General features: G+C 38.7%; 1 protein-coding gene across 3 annotated transcripts; it reads left to right on the top strand.

Annotated features, from left to right (window-relative positions):
• The first annotated feature begins 1646 nt into the window (after positions 1 to 1646).
• SFPQ (splicing factor proline and glutamine rich) lies at positions 1647 to 16580 on the top strand. 3 transcript variants are annotated; one of them, XR_004954259.1, is made up of 13 exons: positions 1648 to 2548; positions 3412 to 3600; positions 3947 to 4248; positions 4352 to 4447; positions 4943 to 5139; positions 5237 to 5321; positions 5651 to 5768; positions 6111 to 6159; positions 6236 to 6357; positions 8711 to 11853; positions 14955 to 15001; positions 15636 to 15723; positions 16490 to 16578. XR_004954259.1 is itself a non-coding variant. In XM_036231543.1 (10 exons), exons 1-10 carry the CDS (start codon positions 1736 to 1738, stop codon positions 8846 to 8848), a joined length of 2109 nt encoding a protein of 702 aa, XP_036087436.1. In that variant the 5' UTR covers positions 1647 to 1735; the 3' UTR covers positions 8849 to 9704. The 3 variants fall into 3 exon arrangements, 1 of the variants encoding a protein (XP_036087436.1); XR_004954260.1 differs by lacking the exon at positions 8711 to 11853 and having other exon boundaries at positions 1647 to 2548; positions 16490 to 16580; XM_036231543.1 differs by lacking the exons at positions 14955 to 15001; positions 15636 to 15723; positions 16490 to 16578 and having other exon boundaries at positions 1647 to 2548; positions 8711 to 9704.
• The last annotated feature ends 999 nt before the right edge of the window (positions 16581 to 17579 follow it).

Here is a 17579-nt window from a genome sequence, read left to right as displayed (position 1 = left end):
ACATTTTCTTCTGTTGATCTGTCTTATGTTAATTTATTATCTTAGCCAGAAGAACTTAGAAGGTAGGAGGAAAGTTATTTTTTGTACCTCCACAATACAAATCAAATAGGCTTGTGTCTTTCTGGTAGGGTGAGAATGTTCCTTTCTGATTTTTATTTTCTTAAATATGAGAAGTCATTAGTTATGGTGGAGAGAAGAATGTGTAGGAGTTTGAACAGAGAAGGTGTGAAATACACTCTCTGGATGTGGGAAAGTGAACTTAATAGGGAAATTCAGTAAGACTACCAGGAAAAGTCTAATGCTCTTTGAGACTTGTGGTCAAGAATTAAAAGCGAAAGCCTCAGCCCTTATTAGAGAAGGAAATTGTTTGGTCCAACTATAATTGGGGTTTTACCAGGTGAGTATAATGGAGAAAGAGGAAAACAAGAGTTGTATTTGTAGGCAATCGTAATATCTAAACTGTGTGACACAAGTCATGAATATAAGAATGTGAGAGAGAGTGAAAAAGTAGCAAATTTAATGGTTTGGAGATTTTGATGAAGTCAAAGAATCAGAGTTACTATAATCAGATAGTTGGAATTCTTGAAATAGAGATTTTAGAGATGGAATTCTTACTGGCAATAATAAACACAGGGATGACCAGTGGGGACAGTCATGGGAGTGGAGCTGCTGACAGGATTGAAGGAGAGATTATTGGAAGTGAAGAGGTAAAGAATTGATAAGAGTATTGGGTGATCATTCACATAAATACTGGATGATGAACAAAAATAGAGGTAGAAAGGAAGACAAAAGCCATGAGCTAATATTGAGGGAGGAATGATCCACCAAAAGGTTCACCGATGACAGTGACTGGGAGGAGTATTATATAATATGGCTGGTGCACTTCAAAGAAGTTGGAGGTTTTTAAGTAAGCTTATACTGTTCATTGGATGATTCCAAATAGATATTTTAACATAATTTTAAAGTACCTTAGTCTTTTCATAAAATGAGTGGTAGTGGAATTAAGAAAAATCTTATATTCCCTGTTGTGTTTGTAAATTATTAGTCTATACACACGAATACACACACAAAATCAAGGACTCCTTTTCTTAGAAGAGTGCACCCCCTTGACTCTATTGCAAAGTTTATACTGCTGGACAAACTTGTACTCCGGTGAGGTTCCAAAACGAAATGAGATTGTGTGTGAAATCGGTAACATTTTATTTCTCTAATTTCACAGGCCCAGCACAAGGGAGAATAGATAGCAGGCACTTAATTTATGCTTTTGAACCAGAGAATGCCTGTTCTTTCTGGGTACAAGCAGACCGCTCTCAGAGAAATCAAGAAAGCAAAGGGCTCTTTAACATCTCTCCCCTGGAGCTGATGGAGCCTTTGCGATTTGCTTTCATGGGAAAATTGGTCCGCCGAACCCATTCAAATTTCTCCCAGCAAATCATAGTGGTCTACAGCCAACTCCTTTTCCGCTCATTGGCCAACATTACTCCCGCCTCTCACCTAGGAGCCAATAGAAAAGATTAGCGCTTCGTAACTTAGTGTTATCAAGAACGACACTTGCAACTGGCTATTGGAGCTACCGATCAAGAAATGGGCGGAGCCATGCCAGCTGGCCTATATAAGAAGAGGACAAAGGCGGCGCGCAGCCTGTGTCATCCGCCATCTTGTGCGAAGCAAGGTGGCCTCTACGTTCCCTGAGCGTCTTCTCCGCTTCTGTCTTGACCGCCCCTTGACCACAGACATGTCTCGAGATCGGTTCCGGAGCCGCGGAGGTGGCGGTGGTGGCTTCCACCGACGCGGAGGAGGCGGTGGTCGAGGCGGCCTCCATGACTTCCGTTCCCCGCCGCCCGGTATGGGCCTCAATCAGAACCGCGGACCCATGGGCCCCGGCCCGGTCCAGGGTGGCCCCAAGCCCCCGATCCCGCCACCGCCTCCGCACCAACAGCAGCAGCAACCACCGCCGCAGCAGCCGCCACCGCAGCAGCCACCGCCGCCGCTGCAGCCGCCGCATCAACAGCCACCACCGCATCAGCAGCCGCCACCGCCACAGGACTCGTCCAAGCCCGTCGTTCCTCAGGGACCCGGCCCGGCTCCCGGAGTAGGTAGCGCTCCGCCGGCCTCCGGATCGGCGCCGCCCGCTACTCCCCCAACCTCCGGGGCTACCACGGGGCCGGGCCCCACCCCGACCCCACCGCCTGCTGTCACCTCCGCGCCCCCTGGGGCGCCCCCGCCTGCGCCTCCGAGCAGTGGGGTCCCCACCACTCCCCCTCAGGCCGGTGGGCCGCCGCCTCCACCCACGGGGGTCCCGGGCCCAGGGCCCAAGCCGGGCCCAGGTCCTGGCGGCCCCAAAGGCGGCAAAATGCCAGGCGGGCCGAAGCCCGGTGGTGGTCCGGGCCTAAGCGCTCCTGGCGGCCATCCAAAGCCGCCGCACCGAGGAGGCGGGGAGCCCCGCGGAGGCCGGCAGCATCACCCACCCTACCACCAGCAGCATCATCAGGGGCCCCCGCCCGGCGGGCCCGGCGGCCGCAGCGAAGAGAAGATCTCCGACTCGGAGGTGAGTGTCTCCCGGAGGTACGCGTTGGCTCCCCTAAGATGGCGGCGACCCATTCCTCGTTCGGCCTCCATTTTGTCGGCGACCGGAAAGGCGTCTGCGCGCGGGCGGCGGAGGGCGGGGCGTGCTGCGGGGGAGAGGGGCTGACTGCGTGGGTTCGCTAGCCGGCTCCAGGATTTCCCCCGCCCTCCCCACTGACTACGGACAGAGGATGGATGGCCTGAGGAAAGAGGCGATGAGAAGCCGTGATGGATCTTGTTAAAGCTAGCGGATTTGGCGAACCAGAGTAAAGTACAGCGTGATACATAGGGTTGCAGAGATCGGGAGAATCAACGGTCTGAAAAGGGCAGGTTCTTGTCAGTGACTACCAGTTAAAAAGCGCGTATTAGGGACAACCGGATTTTGGTCATTTTCTTTCTTAATTCATTTTAAGTTTTGTATGGTAAGATTTGGATTTGTCAGGGTCGCTTAGCATACAGGTCTCACCAGATAGCTGATAGTCTGTTCTGTAGCGAGGTTTGAGTGACAGTTCTCAAAGAGTATTTTGAATGAGTTGGAGTGTCTGCTGTTAGGACAGTGATTATGTTAGAAACCGCACCTATATAGTCGAATCTTACTTTGACTTTAAACGGAACAGAAGAGCAACCCGATTGTTAACATCAGTTTGGGAAAAGTAAAAATTATTGTTGTGATGGCTATGTATAGTGCCAGACGGGTGCTAGAGTAACCGGATCACTTCATAAGCTATATAAACATCCAACTAATGTACCGTAGATCTGAAACTAAAAATAAAAATCAAAAAGTGATTGGGTTTCCTTGTTTGCAGAGGTCACTGATGTCTGAAAATTCCCTTTCTTTTTTATTAGGGGTTTAAAGCCAACTTGTCTCTCTTGAGGAGACCTGGAGAAAAAACTTACACTCAGCGTTGTCGGTTGTTTGTTGGGAATTTGCCTGCTGATATTACGGAGGACGAATTCAAAAGGCTGTTTGCTAAATATGGAGAACCAGGAGAAGTTTTTATCAACAAAGGCAAAGGATTCGGATTTATTAAGCTTGTGAGTGTGATTTTGTGTATTAAGAGTCTTTTTGCTCTTAAATGTTCTGGTTTTTAAACCGAGAATAAATTAGTCTTTAAAATTTTTATCATTTTTACAAGAAAGATGTGATTGCTTATATAGTGCATAATTGTTGGAACCTAAGGAACAAGAGGAGTGGCTGGGTAAGGTATTTAAGTATCTGCCTGAATGGTGTGTGTGTGTGTGGAGGGGGAGGCAGCTGCCTGAAGTTAGTTTGAACCAAACTGATGGAAGAATGGTAATGGCAGTTAGGCTTATGACAATTTCAGAGTGGGCATTAGCCTGTGTTTGAGGTTATTAACATGAGATATCTGCTAACTTTCAGGAATCTAGGGCATTGGCTGAAATTGCCAAAGCTGAGCTCGATGATACACCCATGAGAGGTAGACAGCTTCGGGTTCGCTTTGCCACACATGCTGCTGCCCTTTCAGTTCGAAATCTTTCACCTTATGTTTCCAATGAACTGTTGGAAGAAGCCTTTAGCCAGTTTGGTCCTATTGAAAGGGCCGTTGTAATTGTGGATGACCGTGGAAGATCTACAGGGAAAGGCATTGTTGAATTTGCTTCTAAACCAGCAGCAAGAAAAGCATTTGAAAGGTGCAGTGAAGGTGTTTTCTTACTGACAACGTAAGTTTTTGTCCTTATTTTAATAATTTCTGTTTAACTTTTTTTATGAGGAAGTTGTAATAAGACGGGGAAAAAGTTAAAATGGAACCATTTTTGTTACTAGAACACCTCGTCCAGTCATTGTGGAACCGCTTGAACAATTAGATGATGAAGACGGTCTTCCTGAAAAACTTGCACAGAAGAATCCTATGTATCAAAAGTAAGATTGATTAAACTATTGGGCAGTTTTTAAATGTCAGCTAGAACTTGTTCTAGTAATTTTTCAGTTTTGCCTAAAATTTGCGAAATACTTAGAAATGGATATGATTCATAAAAACTTCAGGGTCAGAAAGTTAGAGGATTTGGAGTAATTAGTTATTCAAATGCCTATTTTTATTTTCTGACATAGGTATATTTCATGTACTCTTGTCCTTAAACAGTTGTATGATGTGTAGGTATTCTGATTTCTTAAGGGTGGGGAAATTTTTCTTGAATAAGAATTTGGTTAGAGGAAATAATTGGGAAATGAAGATAGGGTTTATTTCCTTTTCTGGAATGTGTGTTTTTGCTGTGAAGATACTTTATATGAACCTAGGTGGTCTTTGCCTCTTGGTATTATAAGTGATAGGCTAGGGGAAAGACCAGTGTTTTTAGGGGATTCAGGTAGTATTTCTTCAGTGCATCCCCAAATTGATTCATGTTTAAATATTGTCAGGGAGAGAGAAACCCCTCCTCGTTTTGCCCAGCATGGCACATTTGAGTACGAATATTCGCAGCGATGGAAGTCCTTAGATGAAATGGAGAAACAGCAAAGGGAACAAGTCGAAAAAAACATGAAGGATGCAAAAGACAAATTGGAAAGTGAAATGGAAGATGCCTATCATGAGCATCAGGCAAATCTTTTGCGTCAAGGTAAAAGACTATGAATTTTGTTGATAGAATCAAGTGCTTTTTAAGCTTACTAGGACCTCATTAATGTGAATCCAAAACAAAATTTCCCAATGTGCAGATCTGATGCGACGCCAGGAAGAATTAAGACGCATGGAAGAGCTTCACAATCAAGAAATGCAGAAACGTAAAGAAATGCAATTAAGGTAAAATTTTGTTAAACTAGGCCTCTGCTTTTCAGTTAACATTTAGAGAAAAGATGTATCTAAATTTTGCAGGTGAGTCAGATGAAGAACAGAGAGGTTTGTCAATGTTGGTATAATACTTATGTTAGAACTGTGTGTAAGATTTTCATAAATAATGCTTATTTTCTTTGCCAGAATGCCTCTGGGGCTGTTCTAGATTTAATCTCAAGCTCTTTACATGTGTTTGCTTCTTAGACTTTGTAAAGCTGTTAAACTGCTAGTTTTCTTCAAATTAAATTTTAAAAGATGTGGATAATGCTTTGGTATATGTGCTTGATGTGCATTTCCAGGCAAGAGGAGGAACGACGTAGAAGGGAAGAAGAAATGATGATCCGTCAACGTGAGATGGAAGAACAAATGAGACGCCAAAGAGAAGAAAGTTACAGCCGAATGGGCTACATGGATCCAGTAAGTAAACTTCTATTGCAATCTAATTGGAGTTGTCTACAAAACTTGTAGGTACCTAGAATGAAATTTTACTCTGTTGAATATAACATTTCACATAGCTGTTTTATTGTGGTATGCCTTAGAGTTTTATCTTTTTGGGTGGGCCAAGTATTTCATTGGTTGGGAAGGAACTTTTAGGTCGTTTCAATAATTGAGTCATAATAACTGGTTTCAGAATACTGGTTTTTAAAATTGTCTTAACTTTTTTTTTAAAAAAAAGTTAAAAACAGGTTAGATTTAGGAATTTCTTTGTACTCAAGTACAAGCGTGTGAAATAGATTCCTTTTTTTTTTATCTTTTCAGAGAGAAAGAGACATGAGAATGGGTGGTGGAGGAGCAATGAACATGGGAGGTAAGAAAATTAAATTAGCAGTACCATTAGAGAGCAATATTCTGGTTGAGTTGTAACCAGCCTTTTTGTTTCCTAGATCCCTATGGTTCTGGAGGACAGAAATTTCCACCTTTAGGTGGTGGTGGTGGCATAGGTTATGAAGCTAATCCTGGAGTTCCACCAGCAACTATGAGTGGTTCCATGATGGGAAGCGACATGGTAATGTATCCTGTGGGACGTAGTACAAAGGAAATTCTCATTTTCACAACTTACATGTGTGTTTTTTTTTAAAGTAGGTGACTGGACCTCTTTTAGTTCCCCTATCATGTAAATCGTAGTATTGAGGAATACTTTGGCAACGTAGAAGATCTCAGTGTGTGGTAACCTAAACAGAGAACGGTTGCCAATGGGAAGTCAATGCTGTCAGTAGTATGTTGGAGTTATCTTTGGCAATAAGTAGACTTAGGTGCTTTCCATTATATTGCTTGTGTCCTTTTGCACTCCAGCGCATGGCAAATCCAAATTCTAAATGTTAGATAATGTACCTGATTATTCTACATCCAAGTGAGAGTAATCAAATGGCAAACTGTTGTTCGTTTAGCTGGTATTTGCCATAAGTATGTATTAGACTTGTAGTTTGCAGCTTCTAGGCATGTTTTAGTGATGTGTAGGACTTTGACCTATATTTGTGGCTTCTACCCATGAAAGAGGAATTATTTAATGTTTTGACTCGTCGTTTCCCATCCGTTGGGCCTGTCTATAGGTACATCTTCTAAAACAGACATCTCTATTTTGCTGCAGGGTATCAAAAATAAGTGATAATTTTAAGCATACTGGTTGTGTGCATTTGATTTGAAACTTATTAATACTACCATTTAGCTGTGCAGATAGCCCGTCAGTATGCTTTAGAACAACCAAGTGAATTGGTCTGAGTGGCTGTATTTAGGGCTTTACAAAATCCTTAGGAGAACTGAGTATTGACTTTAGAGAAAAGTGCATTTTCACAACTGAATTGAATCTGATTAATTTACCTATAAGCTTTTGGCAAAGGAAGGAAGCTGCAGCATGTAACTCATTGGATTTATTTTACAAATAGGAACATAAGGATTTAGTATGGGGCTTCACCTTTTTAAAATCCACTTATGGCGTTTTGGGAATTAAAACTGCAAATAGCTGGTTGGGTTAAATGTAGTGCTATTATCTTTCTTCAAATTGAATTTTTAAAGTAATGTGGGTAACATTGGCTTACGTGCTTCCTAAAAGGCAGATTGTAGGTATGTAAACAAATCTGTAAAATTTAATTTGACAAAGTAGTCACATAGTAGTTTTTACATTCCATGTAACAGGTAGCCTTTTCAGTTTCTAAGTTGTAATAACAATCATGAAACCCCCAAGTTCTCTTTTGCACTTTTTGAAATTCACAGTAACAGTGTGCTAAAACCCTAAAGTTTTTAGGATTTTGAAAAATAAAGTATTGAGACTTACTTTTATCAAGTAGCCTTATAGTATTTTGTAAGAAACACATTGAAATTATGAATAGCATTAGTTAAACCCTGATAATACCATTTTTCTGTTTTATGTTTTTTGGGGTAATTCTCAGTAACTGATCTGTTTTAAATGGAGTTTGAAAGATAGTTCAGACTGTTGTGCTTGCACATCTGTAAGGTTCTTCTGTTTGGTTATATAGATTTCTAAGACTAAAGGTACCTAAAACTATACTGTTTTGAGAGAGAATGAAAACATGGAAATCATAGTTAACTGACAGTGGACTTAACAAAGACCTAAGGGAAAAGTTGGGCTCTATGGGGGTGGGCTTGTATATTCAGTCAGTATGTAATAAATAATACGTATTAGTACTGTGAACGTAATTGTCTCTGGTTATATAGTGATGGCTGTGAAGGTGGTATACTTGTGAGAATTTGGCAATACGAGTTCTTTCATTCAAGTTACTGTGTCGTTTAAGGTGACTAAATCTATTAGTCTTTTATGCTTTTTCTTTTTTGTAGTCTGGTAGCATTTTATTAAAACTTTGAACCTTTTAAGATTTCTGCAACTTAGCAGATGTGTCTTAAGATCTTGAAAAGCACAAGGTTTCTTATGCAGCACATGCCACTAACTGGTGAGTAGGTCTTTGTCACTTCATTGAGTGAATTGAATCTGTCTGGTTGGGCTTGTCAGGCTTACTTGGAAATTAAATTTCCCGTTCAGACCTTGAAAGTGAGAAGTTTGCAAGCTTTTCAGTGGGTTACTCTGATGTGAAATTTCTTAAAACTCATTTTGGAATGGGTTTTCACATCTGCACTAATTTTTAAATTTTTTAGCACTACAGGGAAGATCTGTTCTGTGAAACAGGTGTATGAGAATGGCTCAAGTGGGAACATACCACAAGGCATGTATTATCGTAAACTAATTTTCAAATTACCCTTTTTTCCTTTCTATGTTCCCGGTACCTGTGGATCGACTCATTGGTGATTGTATCGACGAACGTTGACTACGGAACCTTCTAAAATATTTACTTAACACACATGGACATCAACTACATATAATGAACTGTTAATTACTGTTCCAATAGCGTACTGAGCGCTTTGGGCAGGGAGGTGCGGGACCTGTGGGTGGACAGGGTCCTAGAGGAATGGGGCCTGGAACTCCGGCAGGATATGGTAGAGGGAGAGAAGAGTATGAAGGCCCAAACAAAAAACCCCGATTTTAGATGTGATATCTAGGCTTTCATTCCAGTTTGTTTTTGTCTTTTCTTGTTTAGATACCAATCTTTTAAATTCTTGCATTTTAGTAAGAAAGCTACCTTTTTATGGATGTTAGCAGTTTATTGACCTAATATTTGTAAATGGTCTATTTGGGCAGGTAAAATTATGTAATGCAGTGTTTGAAACAGGGGAATTTTTTTCCTTTTTATTTTACTTTTTTTTAACTGTATAATGTCCCTCAAGTTATGGCAGTGTACCTTGTGCCACTGAATTTCCAAAGTGTACCATTTTTTTTTTTTTACTGTGCTTCAAATAAATAGATAAAATAGTTATATTGATCTTCAACTTTGCCATTCATGCTTCTATGCACATTAGGCTAGGTATTCCACTTTGAAAGCATGAGAGTGTCTAGACCTTCAAATGGCATATGCCATTTCTGGGAAATGTATTTGTAGGCTAAGTATTGCTTTCTACAAATAAGTACCCCCTTGTTTTAAAAAGAAGAAATGCATATCGAAGTAGTTTCATGATTTGATTTGTTTGGCATTATAGGAAGCAAGCGGTGCTAAGTACTTTTAAATGGTTATGTAAGCAAAGCTGAACTGTAAATCTTCATTCAGGAATGTCTATTAAGATTATGGAATGGGTGTAAGACTATTGGTAGGGAGAGAAAGTGGGTATGAGTAAATGGATCTTTTATGGCCCTATGATCTATCCTTTCCTTGAAAGTTTCTGAAGAAAAAGTGGAAAGATCATTTTGTTGCATTCCTCCATTCTTGTTTTTAAAAGAATTAAGTCCCAAGCCCTACAAATGGCTTGTATTGAACTTTCATATTTGAATTAAAGATTGTTAAACATGAAGTCTTTTCATGTTATTACTTCAAGCGATTTCTAAAGATGGGGTTTAGTCTGGATAATTAAACTCGAAAATAAGTATAGTAAGCATAAAGTAGGTTTAACAATATATACATTTGTACTCTAACTTTTACATTTTCTTGTGATACTTCTGTTGGGCAAAATCTGTAGGACTATAAAAAATCTGCTTGCTCTCTTCTCTAAGAGTTAGTGGTGACTTAATAGGGTTGCAGATAACCATTCTTAATTTAAAATATTTGTTAACCTGTTTTTTCATAGTTTCTTTTGTTGTAGTACAATCTGGAGAGTCGCTCAGGCTACATAGTAAAAATATGAAGATCTCTCTCACTGTAAGACTTGGGAGTGTTTCAATGGTGTTGTCAGTTCTTTGGCAATGTCATTGACTCTTCCATAAAAATAAGATTTTGACTTAATACTAAAAGTACATTGTTACTATTGTCTTAGTACAGTGAAAACTTGCTTTTCCAGTGTATGTATTAGCAGAGGAACAGCTTTCTAAAAGTAGGGTAAAGTAATTGAATGGTTTGGCTTTGTTCTTAGTTATGGTTCCATTCAAATTTTTGTACATTATAGAACTCTTGAATGTGTCTTCCTCCTTTTCACTTCTGTTCTTGGTGCTAATTGGCAAAAGTAAAATTCTAAATGAAATCTTCATTAAAATGCTAAAGTTTAGTATGGTGCCTGAGTACAAAGGGAAGTCCATTGTTGAAACAATTGAGCACTTTCTGCATAGGAAACTGGATAATACTAAAAACACTAGGGAGGTATACAGGCATGTCACCCAATTCTAGTCGTGTGACTGACAGGTACATGGTGTGCTAATTAAGGAAGAGAATCTCAGAGAAAATGTCTATTCACCAAGACACCTGGAAATGGGTAGTTCTGCCATAATTATATCAATGAGGAAGTTATGAATTGGTGATATTTGAGATTTTTTTTGGACGGCAACAAGGGTCTTGATTTGAAAGGAGTCCATTACAATTTGATATTGTATGGTAGGGACTCCACTAATGATAAAATAAGGGGTGTTCATGGGACACCCACAGAGGGTGAACTTGTATATATGTGGGCGGGGGCTGGTGGGGAAATGGGAAAATCTGCCTATAAAATTAATGTTTCAGTTTATTTTTCAGATTACATGCCTTTCTTTATAAGGGATGCTGGCAAAGACCCCTAAAAATAAGCTTTTGGTAGTACTGTTCCTTTGAAGAGTGGTGAAGGATGCTAATGGATAATCTGCTGAAAGTTGTGGTTTTGATAACCTCACTGGGCTGTAGAATGGCTAAACGTTGTTTAGCAAATAATGTTGCTTAGTTTCAACTAAGTTTTTTTTTTTTTTTTACTTTTATCACTGAAATAGCAGTGTACCAAGGGTCATAAGCTACTCAAATAGACTTTCTATAAGTCTTGCAACATAATGTATATGATAGTTTTTAGTCTAATGTGGATTTAAGTCATCTTAAAAAAAGTAGTTGCCTAAAAGCTGATATGAAACTTGGGGTGGGAAAGGGAAGGTAGTACTTTGGTAGAATTTAGTCATTTTTCTTACTTAGGTAAATCACCTGCCCCCATTTTCCTCTTCTCCACTTTCTCTCAATATTTACTATTTTAAGAGGAACACTGATAATTTTTAAATTAGTACTCCTAATCATTAAAATACTGCATTCTCTAAGAGACACCAGTGTATTTCATTAGGTAGTTTAACACATTGGCTCACATTATTTAGTGAAATCATAATCTTCTTTGCTTAGAACACTAATTACACTCCTTAAGAAGTACTATAAACCCCACCACTCTTTATAGATGTTATTATACCACTAATATAAACATTATAATTTGGGAATTTGTAATGTTACGCCTGTGCATTTTTTATAAGTGGCATATTATGGCAGATAAAAATTTAGATACTTGGCTTTTCTTGGGCAAGCCACTAAGTTGTGACGGAATGTTTTCTGGTGTTCTTGGACTGCAATTATGCACTATTAAAGTAGTGGCCTGCTACATAACTGCATTTAGCCAGCATTTCTGCAGTGCGTAACTGTGAGGAACGTAGTACCGCAAATGGCAATGGACATTAGGACCCGGATGTAGTATTCCTGCTTGCTCCAAGATTCTCATTGCCGACTGCATACAGGTAGGTAACAAGCAATATAATCTAACTTGGTGACTTGCTATGTACTTTTATTCCGTGGGCATTCTGACATCACACTTCTGACGATGAAATAACAGTGCAGCACCTAACTAACACTTGTATGGTAAAGCTAGCTTATCAAAACTGCGTGGGTTTGGGTTTAGAACTGTAATTTGTCAGGCAGAATTCAGTGCTGTTGCAGTTCTCAGATAAAAAGTGCAAACTTGCTTCTTTGGTATATCTGCTTCAGTTGTGTGGTCTTCTTTAGTTGCATCGTAACTGAAGATAAGGTGGAACACATCAGTGGTGCGGGGGAAAGGGAACCAAACCATACCTGATAGTAGAATGCTTTTAGCATCTTGACGTGGACTGTATAGCCTGTGATAATTACTCTGTTGTAGAAGACTGACCTGCCCAATATCAGTTTCAGAAAGCAATCTTGGTAATTATTCTGCAGGTCCAGTGAGTTAAGACAAAGTACAGTTTTTTTTGTAATGTGATTTAAAATGTTTTTTTTTTTAATGGGCTCCATGGAAACACCTTTGTTACTAATGGGATTAGATGGGAATCTAACGTGAATAGTTCCAAGTTATCTGTCTAAATATGTCTGTTCTAAACCTGGGGGAAACTGATGTGGCACATTGACCTGCCTGCAGTTGAATACATGTTGGGAATCATTTCCCAATCATAAGACTCCGTCGTATTCTGTAGGATAACTGCAAATGTTCAGAGTAGCTTTTTGAATTTGGTTCCCTTAGCTTTAGAGATGTGATACTATAATCCAAAATGTGCAATTACTAAAAAAAAAGTCTTCAAAAACATCTTTTGTTGCTTAGGACTTAAGTTTTGCTTCGTCTGTTGTTCCAGACCTCAACTCAACTCAGGTCTTAATTGGTTTTTAACTAGCATGCGTGAGAAACAGCTTTTCACGTAAAATTCTTTCTGCTTTGTAACTGGAAAATTTGGTTATTTTGTATAAATGTGTGAGAACTTTTTGACTGAGAATTTTCTTCCGTTCAATCAAAAATGGCTTGCTGTTTGGCAAGCAATTCACAAGATGGGGGACAAATTTGTACTTTAATGTGTAGTCCATTCAAGCAAATAACTTGACTCCTGCTAGATGAAAGAGCAAATGGTGACAAGTTTAGCCCTCTATCTGAATAATACAATGCAAGGCAAACGTACTGCTAGATATTAGTGACAAAAACTGTCACTAAATTGGCATATAACCCGGATGGGGTTTTCGTGTGGCATAATCCATTAAATCGGTGGCCAGCAGTTGACTACCGTGATTTAGTGATTGAGTATTTAGAAATAAAAAAGCTCAGGTTTATTTCTTAATAATAGTAACAATTTTAAGAGACTGTACTTGTTATATATAATACGGACTTAAGGAACATCATTGGGGTGGGTGGGTTAATTTGCTTCATTCTGCTCATTTCAAGATGAATATAGGCTTTTGCACTTTCGAATGAGAAACCTGTGACTTAAGTCGATTCTTACTAGTTTTGATTTGTACGTAGCTGTAATTTGCGAATCATAGTGCAGAGGATTTTTTAAAAATCAGTCAAAAAGCTGGGAATAAATGGGTTTCAGTAATAACACTACCGAGGTGCTTGCGTTGTATTTCATAATCTTTCCTTGCTACAAACCAAAATTATTCTTTTTACTGAGAATGGTATGACGTTCAGAAGTGTGATGCCAGAATGCATTTTCGTACTGTTAGGCCCTTGGAAACAGATACAGGTGCTTTCTGAAAGATGAAAGAAATGCAATGGGTGCTCTTTACACAAGGTTGCAAAACCTACAAAGAATGCATAATAGTCTCACTTTTTCCAAATAAAGAGATGCGTGTGACTAGTTTTGGACTTTTAAACTTAATGGGGGTTGCATGTCTCCTATTGTTAATCATTGTCAGCTGCAGTGACATGATCTACAGTCCTGCATTTACTGCCTTTCCCTTAATGATTTTGGACAGGTTTTAGAGAGCCAGGATGTTTGTTCTGGGCCTTTTTTGGTTTTGGCTTTAGCTGATAATGTTTCAGTGCTCTTGTCAGCTAGTGCAGTTCTCAAATGGCTGCCTATTAGGGAAAGAACTCGGAGGATTTGACTGCTCCTAATCATCTGTCATTGCTGCTAGATAATGATTGGCAATTTTTAAGAAGATTCAACTGTGGACATCTCACAGTTGTTGATAAACCGTCAACCATAAAAATGTTGCTTTTGAACACCAGTGCTGAAAAGATTTTATTCGGAGGGTGAAAAGGGGGGTGGGTACTGGCTACAGAATAAAGATAATCTGGAGAATGGGGGAAGAATGCAAAACGATATAGTATCCCTTATGGATGGTACATGTGCAACAGGGAACTCTATTTTATGTACCCTTGGCAGTAACTGATAATCAGGGAGGAAGAAAAACCTGGAACTTGAGTTAAGGCTGATCTTTCTGGTTTTTGTGCACTGTGGCCCTGCAGGCATATATAGTGAAGGTGAATGTCTTAAGAAAAAACTCAGGTTCCTTGCTGTCCCAATAAGGCGTAGCTTCCCTACCCAAACTTTAAAACTCAGTGAGGACTTAAAGGGAAAGAACAAGGCAAGTATATAGGATGGCAGGGTAACAACTGCATTTTTGTGTACTGTGGAATGGGAAGGGTACTCTTGGAGGACTGCTGAAGGTGGTTCAGTCCACCTGAGAATGGAAGACATACTTGAATGAGGGAGCAGGGGTATGTGCTTTTATGGAGAAAAAAAAAAAAAAAAGCCAATGTTAAAATGCATTTAGTAAGGTAAACGTTGTCACATACCTTCACATAAGGGATAGTATATTTTGGGTTGCAGTCAAACTTTATTGTGCTCAGACTGGTGATAATAGGCTTTTGTATTTTAAAGAAGATGCAGTTTTCATTCTAATTCAGGTGTCTGTTACTTGACATAAGAATAATTTTAGATTCCCTCCCCCATGAAATTTCTTCCTATTTTTTTATGCTGTAACTTGCCCCCAATCTTGGTCTCTGGAATTTTACTCTTTAAATTTTGAAGTTAACTAGCATTTTCAAACCTTATACCCTTGTCTTTTACATTAACTTTTTCTTATTATTCTTTAGGTACGAATAATTGATGTTGGCTGATACTGGAGTGATGTTGACTGGAAGTAAGTTACCTTAGAAATCTTAACCTTAGTAGTAGAGGACTTTTGGGTTTAATTTTCTATTTAATGGTTAAATAAATGGATTTAGCTATGTGGGGGTGAAACATGTTTGATTTTTAAAATGTCTCTCCTAAGACAATCTATATTTCTGTTTTCAAAAGTAGGTGTGTGCATGTTTGTGATCCGGAAAGAGAAAAGATGGAGAATATTACCCCCTGTCCCCCCACCAAAAAAAAAAAAAAAAAAAAGCACACCTGGGAAAAGATGGTGGTGCATGGTTGTATAGAGAAAATATAGAAGAGCAGAAAAGGCTTGAATTAGTGGAGAAATGCTATATTTTTAGTAGTCTGAATTCAACTTGGGACACATTTAGAATCCCCTTAAGATTTCTTTGTACCTAGTAAATAGTAGAGGAACAACTGTGTAGTTATTGGTAGGGAAGAAAATTTCATAAGTGCACGTGAAAAAAATTTAATAGAATATGACCTTGTAAGCCAGATCTTCTCCAAGCAATGACATAGCAAAACAAAAGAACCCCACTGATGGGAACCTAAACATAAAATGTACATGTTAAATATTAGTAAGAATATAAGATGCCAAGCATGTTATTTTAATAAAATTACATTTTTAATGATAGGTGGATAACATTTGTTCTCAAGACATCATACAACATGAGCCAACCAAGAAGGAAAGCCAAAACTTGCCAGACTATGGAACTGTCTAGGGTAAGTTAAGCAGTTCTTACTCTGTAAACCGCTTTCAGACAAAAGGATTCTGGTGGTTCAAAAATAATTACTTGTGTGTGAAATTCTTATTTTAATTTCTTCTACATTAAAACTTTTCTTACAGGAAATGTTTTTACACAATACTTGTTTTAACAGCCTTCTGAGGTTGTAGGCTTTGCTGGTTTGGCTCAAGCCTCAGAAAAACAGGGACTTCAGTTTTCAGTAAAAATGTGTATGTATTCACCTGTGTCCATAGCGCACGATACAGAAGAGGGTTTGGAAAATTTGAAGTTCCCTGTTTTGTTTTTCATCTATGGTTATATGGTGGGATTATTTATAGTTGAAAGTAAATGGAGAGAATAAAATAATATAAATGATGATCTAGAATGGTTGCCAGTTTTAAAGGGTACAACTCTGCTGTTTAGCTAGCTGGAAAGCAATCATAGACAATGTATAAACAAGTGAACATGGCTGTGTCCAATAAAGTTTTATAAAAAGGTGGCCATGGATGGTAGCTTACTGTCCCTTCATCAAATATGAAATATAGATAGGTATTACTCAGGTTTAAAGGGCTCTTATAGTCATTTGAAATTTAAACAATCTCTACATCTTGAAGTAGTTATATAGACCATTAAATATTAATACCACATTCCTTGATTAATATTTCTTTGGTGTTAGGAAATTTACTTGGTGCTGATAAATATTTGAGAACTTGGTAACTGATTCTTAACGTCTTTTGGGAGTAATTGTTTCCTTTAATTGGCAGGATCAGGTGAACTGTGTCCAGGAAACCAGTGAGGACGAGGGCAAAGAGGAATGAACAACTTAATTGTTAATAAAGACATTTTAAAATCAGATTGCCTTTTTATTTGTTTTGTTTTTAAGTAGGATTCTTTTCATTTTCTAGAGTTTTCCTATGTCATCACTTGTTCTTAGGTAACTTAGATGTTCAATATCTAACAGAACAGGATTCTATTTCTAGGGACTTCACAGAGCTCCTTCAACCTCTTTTAATCAATTAGATAGATGGCTTTTCACTGTCATAACTAATCTAATTTGGCCATTTTAAAATTGCCTTCACTCTATAGGTTTATACTTAACGTGCTAACTTAATAGCTTGCTCTGATTAGGGAGAAGAAAGTTGGAATTCAGAACAGTTTACTCAAGATTAAAGTAGCCACAAAGGAAGAGAGTTGAAAGCCACAGCAGTCACTGGTCCTATGGAATTTGCTTTGAACTGTGTGTATGCCAAGGCATGAGACCAGTCATTCTGTTTATCTGTGGTAGCCATATTTTTTTTAAATGCTAGGGGGGCCAGTCATCCTAAATCAAGAAATCTTATTGACTTCCATGTCTTCATTCAACTTTATCTTCTTTCTAATTGCCAAGTTAGGATCTGAAGCTTTATGTATCTCAAGGCAAAAACAATCTGCAGTATAATACATACAGTGGTTTAAGGGCATAATGGGGTCTTAACTACTTGAGTTCAAGTACTTTGCAATTCGCCCTGCTACATTATCTGATGAGTTACTCAAGTAGTGGTTTGTTCACTGGTAAAATGAGCATGCTACCTTTTTTAATTGGATCATAATTTTGATAAGCTTTAGAGACCATATGTATAGCTCTTAAGGGAAAATTAGTAATAGAACCTTAGTATTGAAGGGATTGGAAACTCTGGGAGAGACCTTTTAGTTTTAACAAGTTACTTAACCTCAAATATTAAACAGGGTTAAGAAAGAATTCCTGCCTAATGGGGTTGTATGTTGATTAATTGGTAATTTAAGTATTAGGCACAATACCTGATAATGTCATTAAGTGTGGAGACAAGGTTGGGGAAAAGCAAGCATAAGAATCTC

Source organism: Rousettus aegyptiacus, unplaced genomic scaffold (assembly GCF_014176215.1).
Source record: "Rousettus aegyptiacus isolate mRouAeg1 unplaced genomic scaffold, mRouAeg1.p scaffold_m13_p_1, whole genome shotgun sequence".
Taxonomy (NCBI): domain Eukaryota; kingdom Metazoa; phylum Chordata; class Mammalia; order Chiroptera; family Pteropodidae; genus Rousettus; species Rousettus aegyptiacus.
The sequence above is the reverse complement of the archived record's forward strand: the minus strand, read 5'-3'. Positions and strand labels throughout refer to the sequence as shown.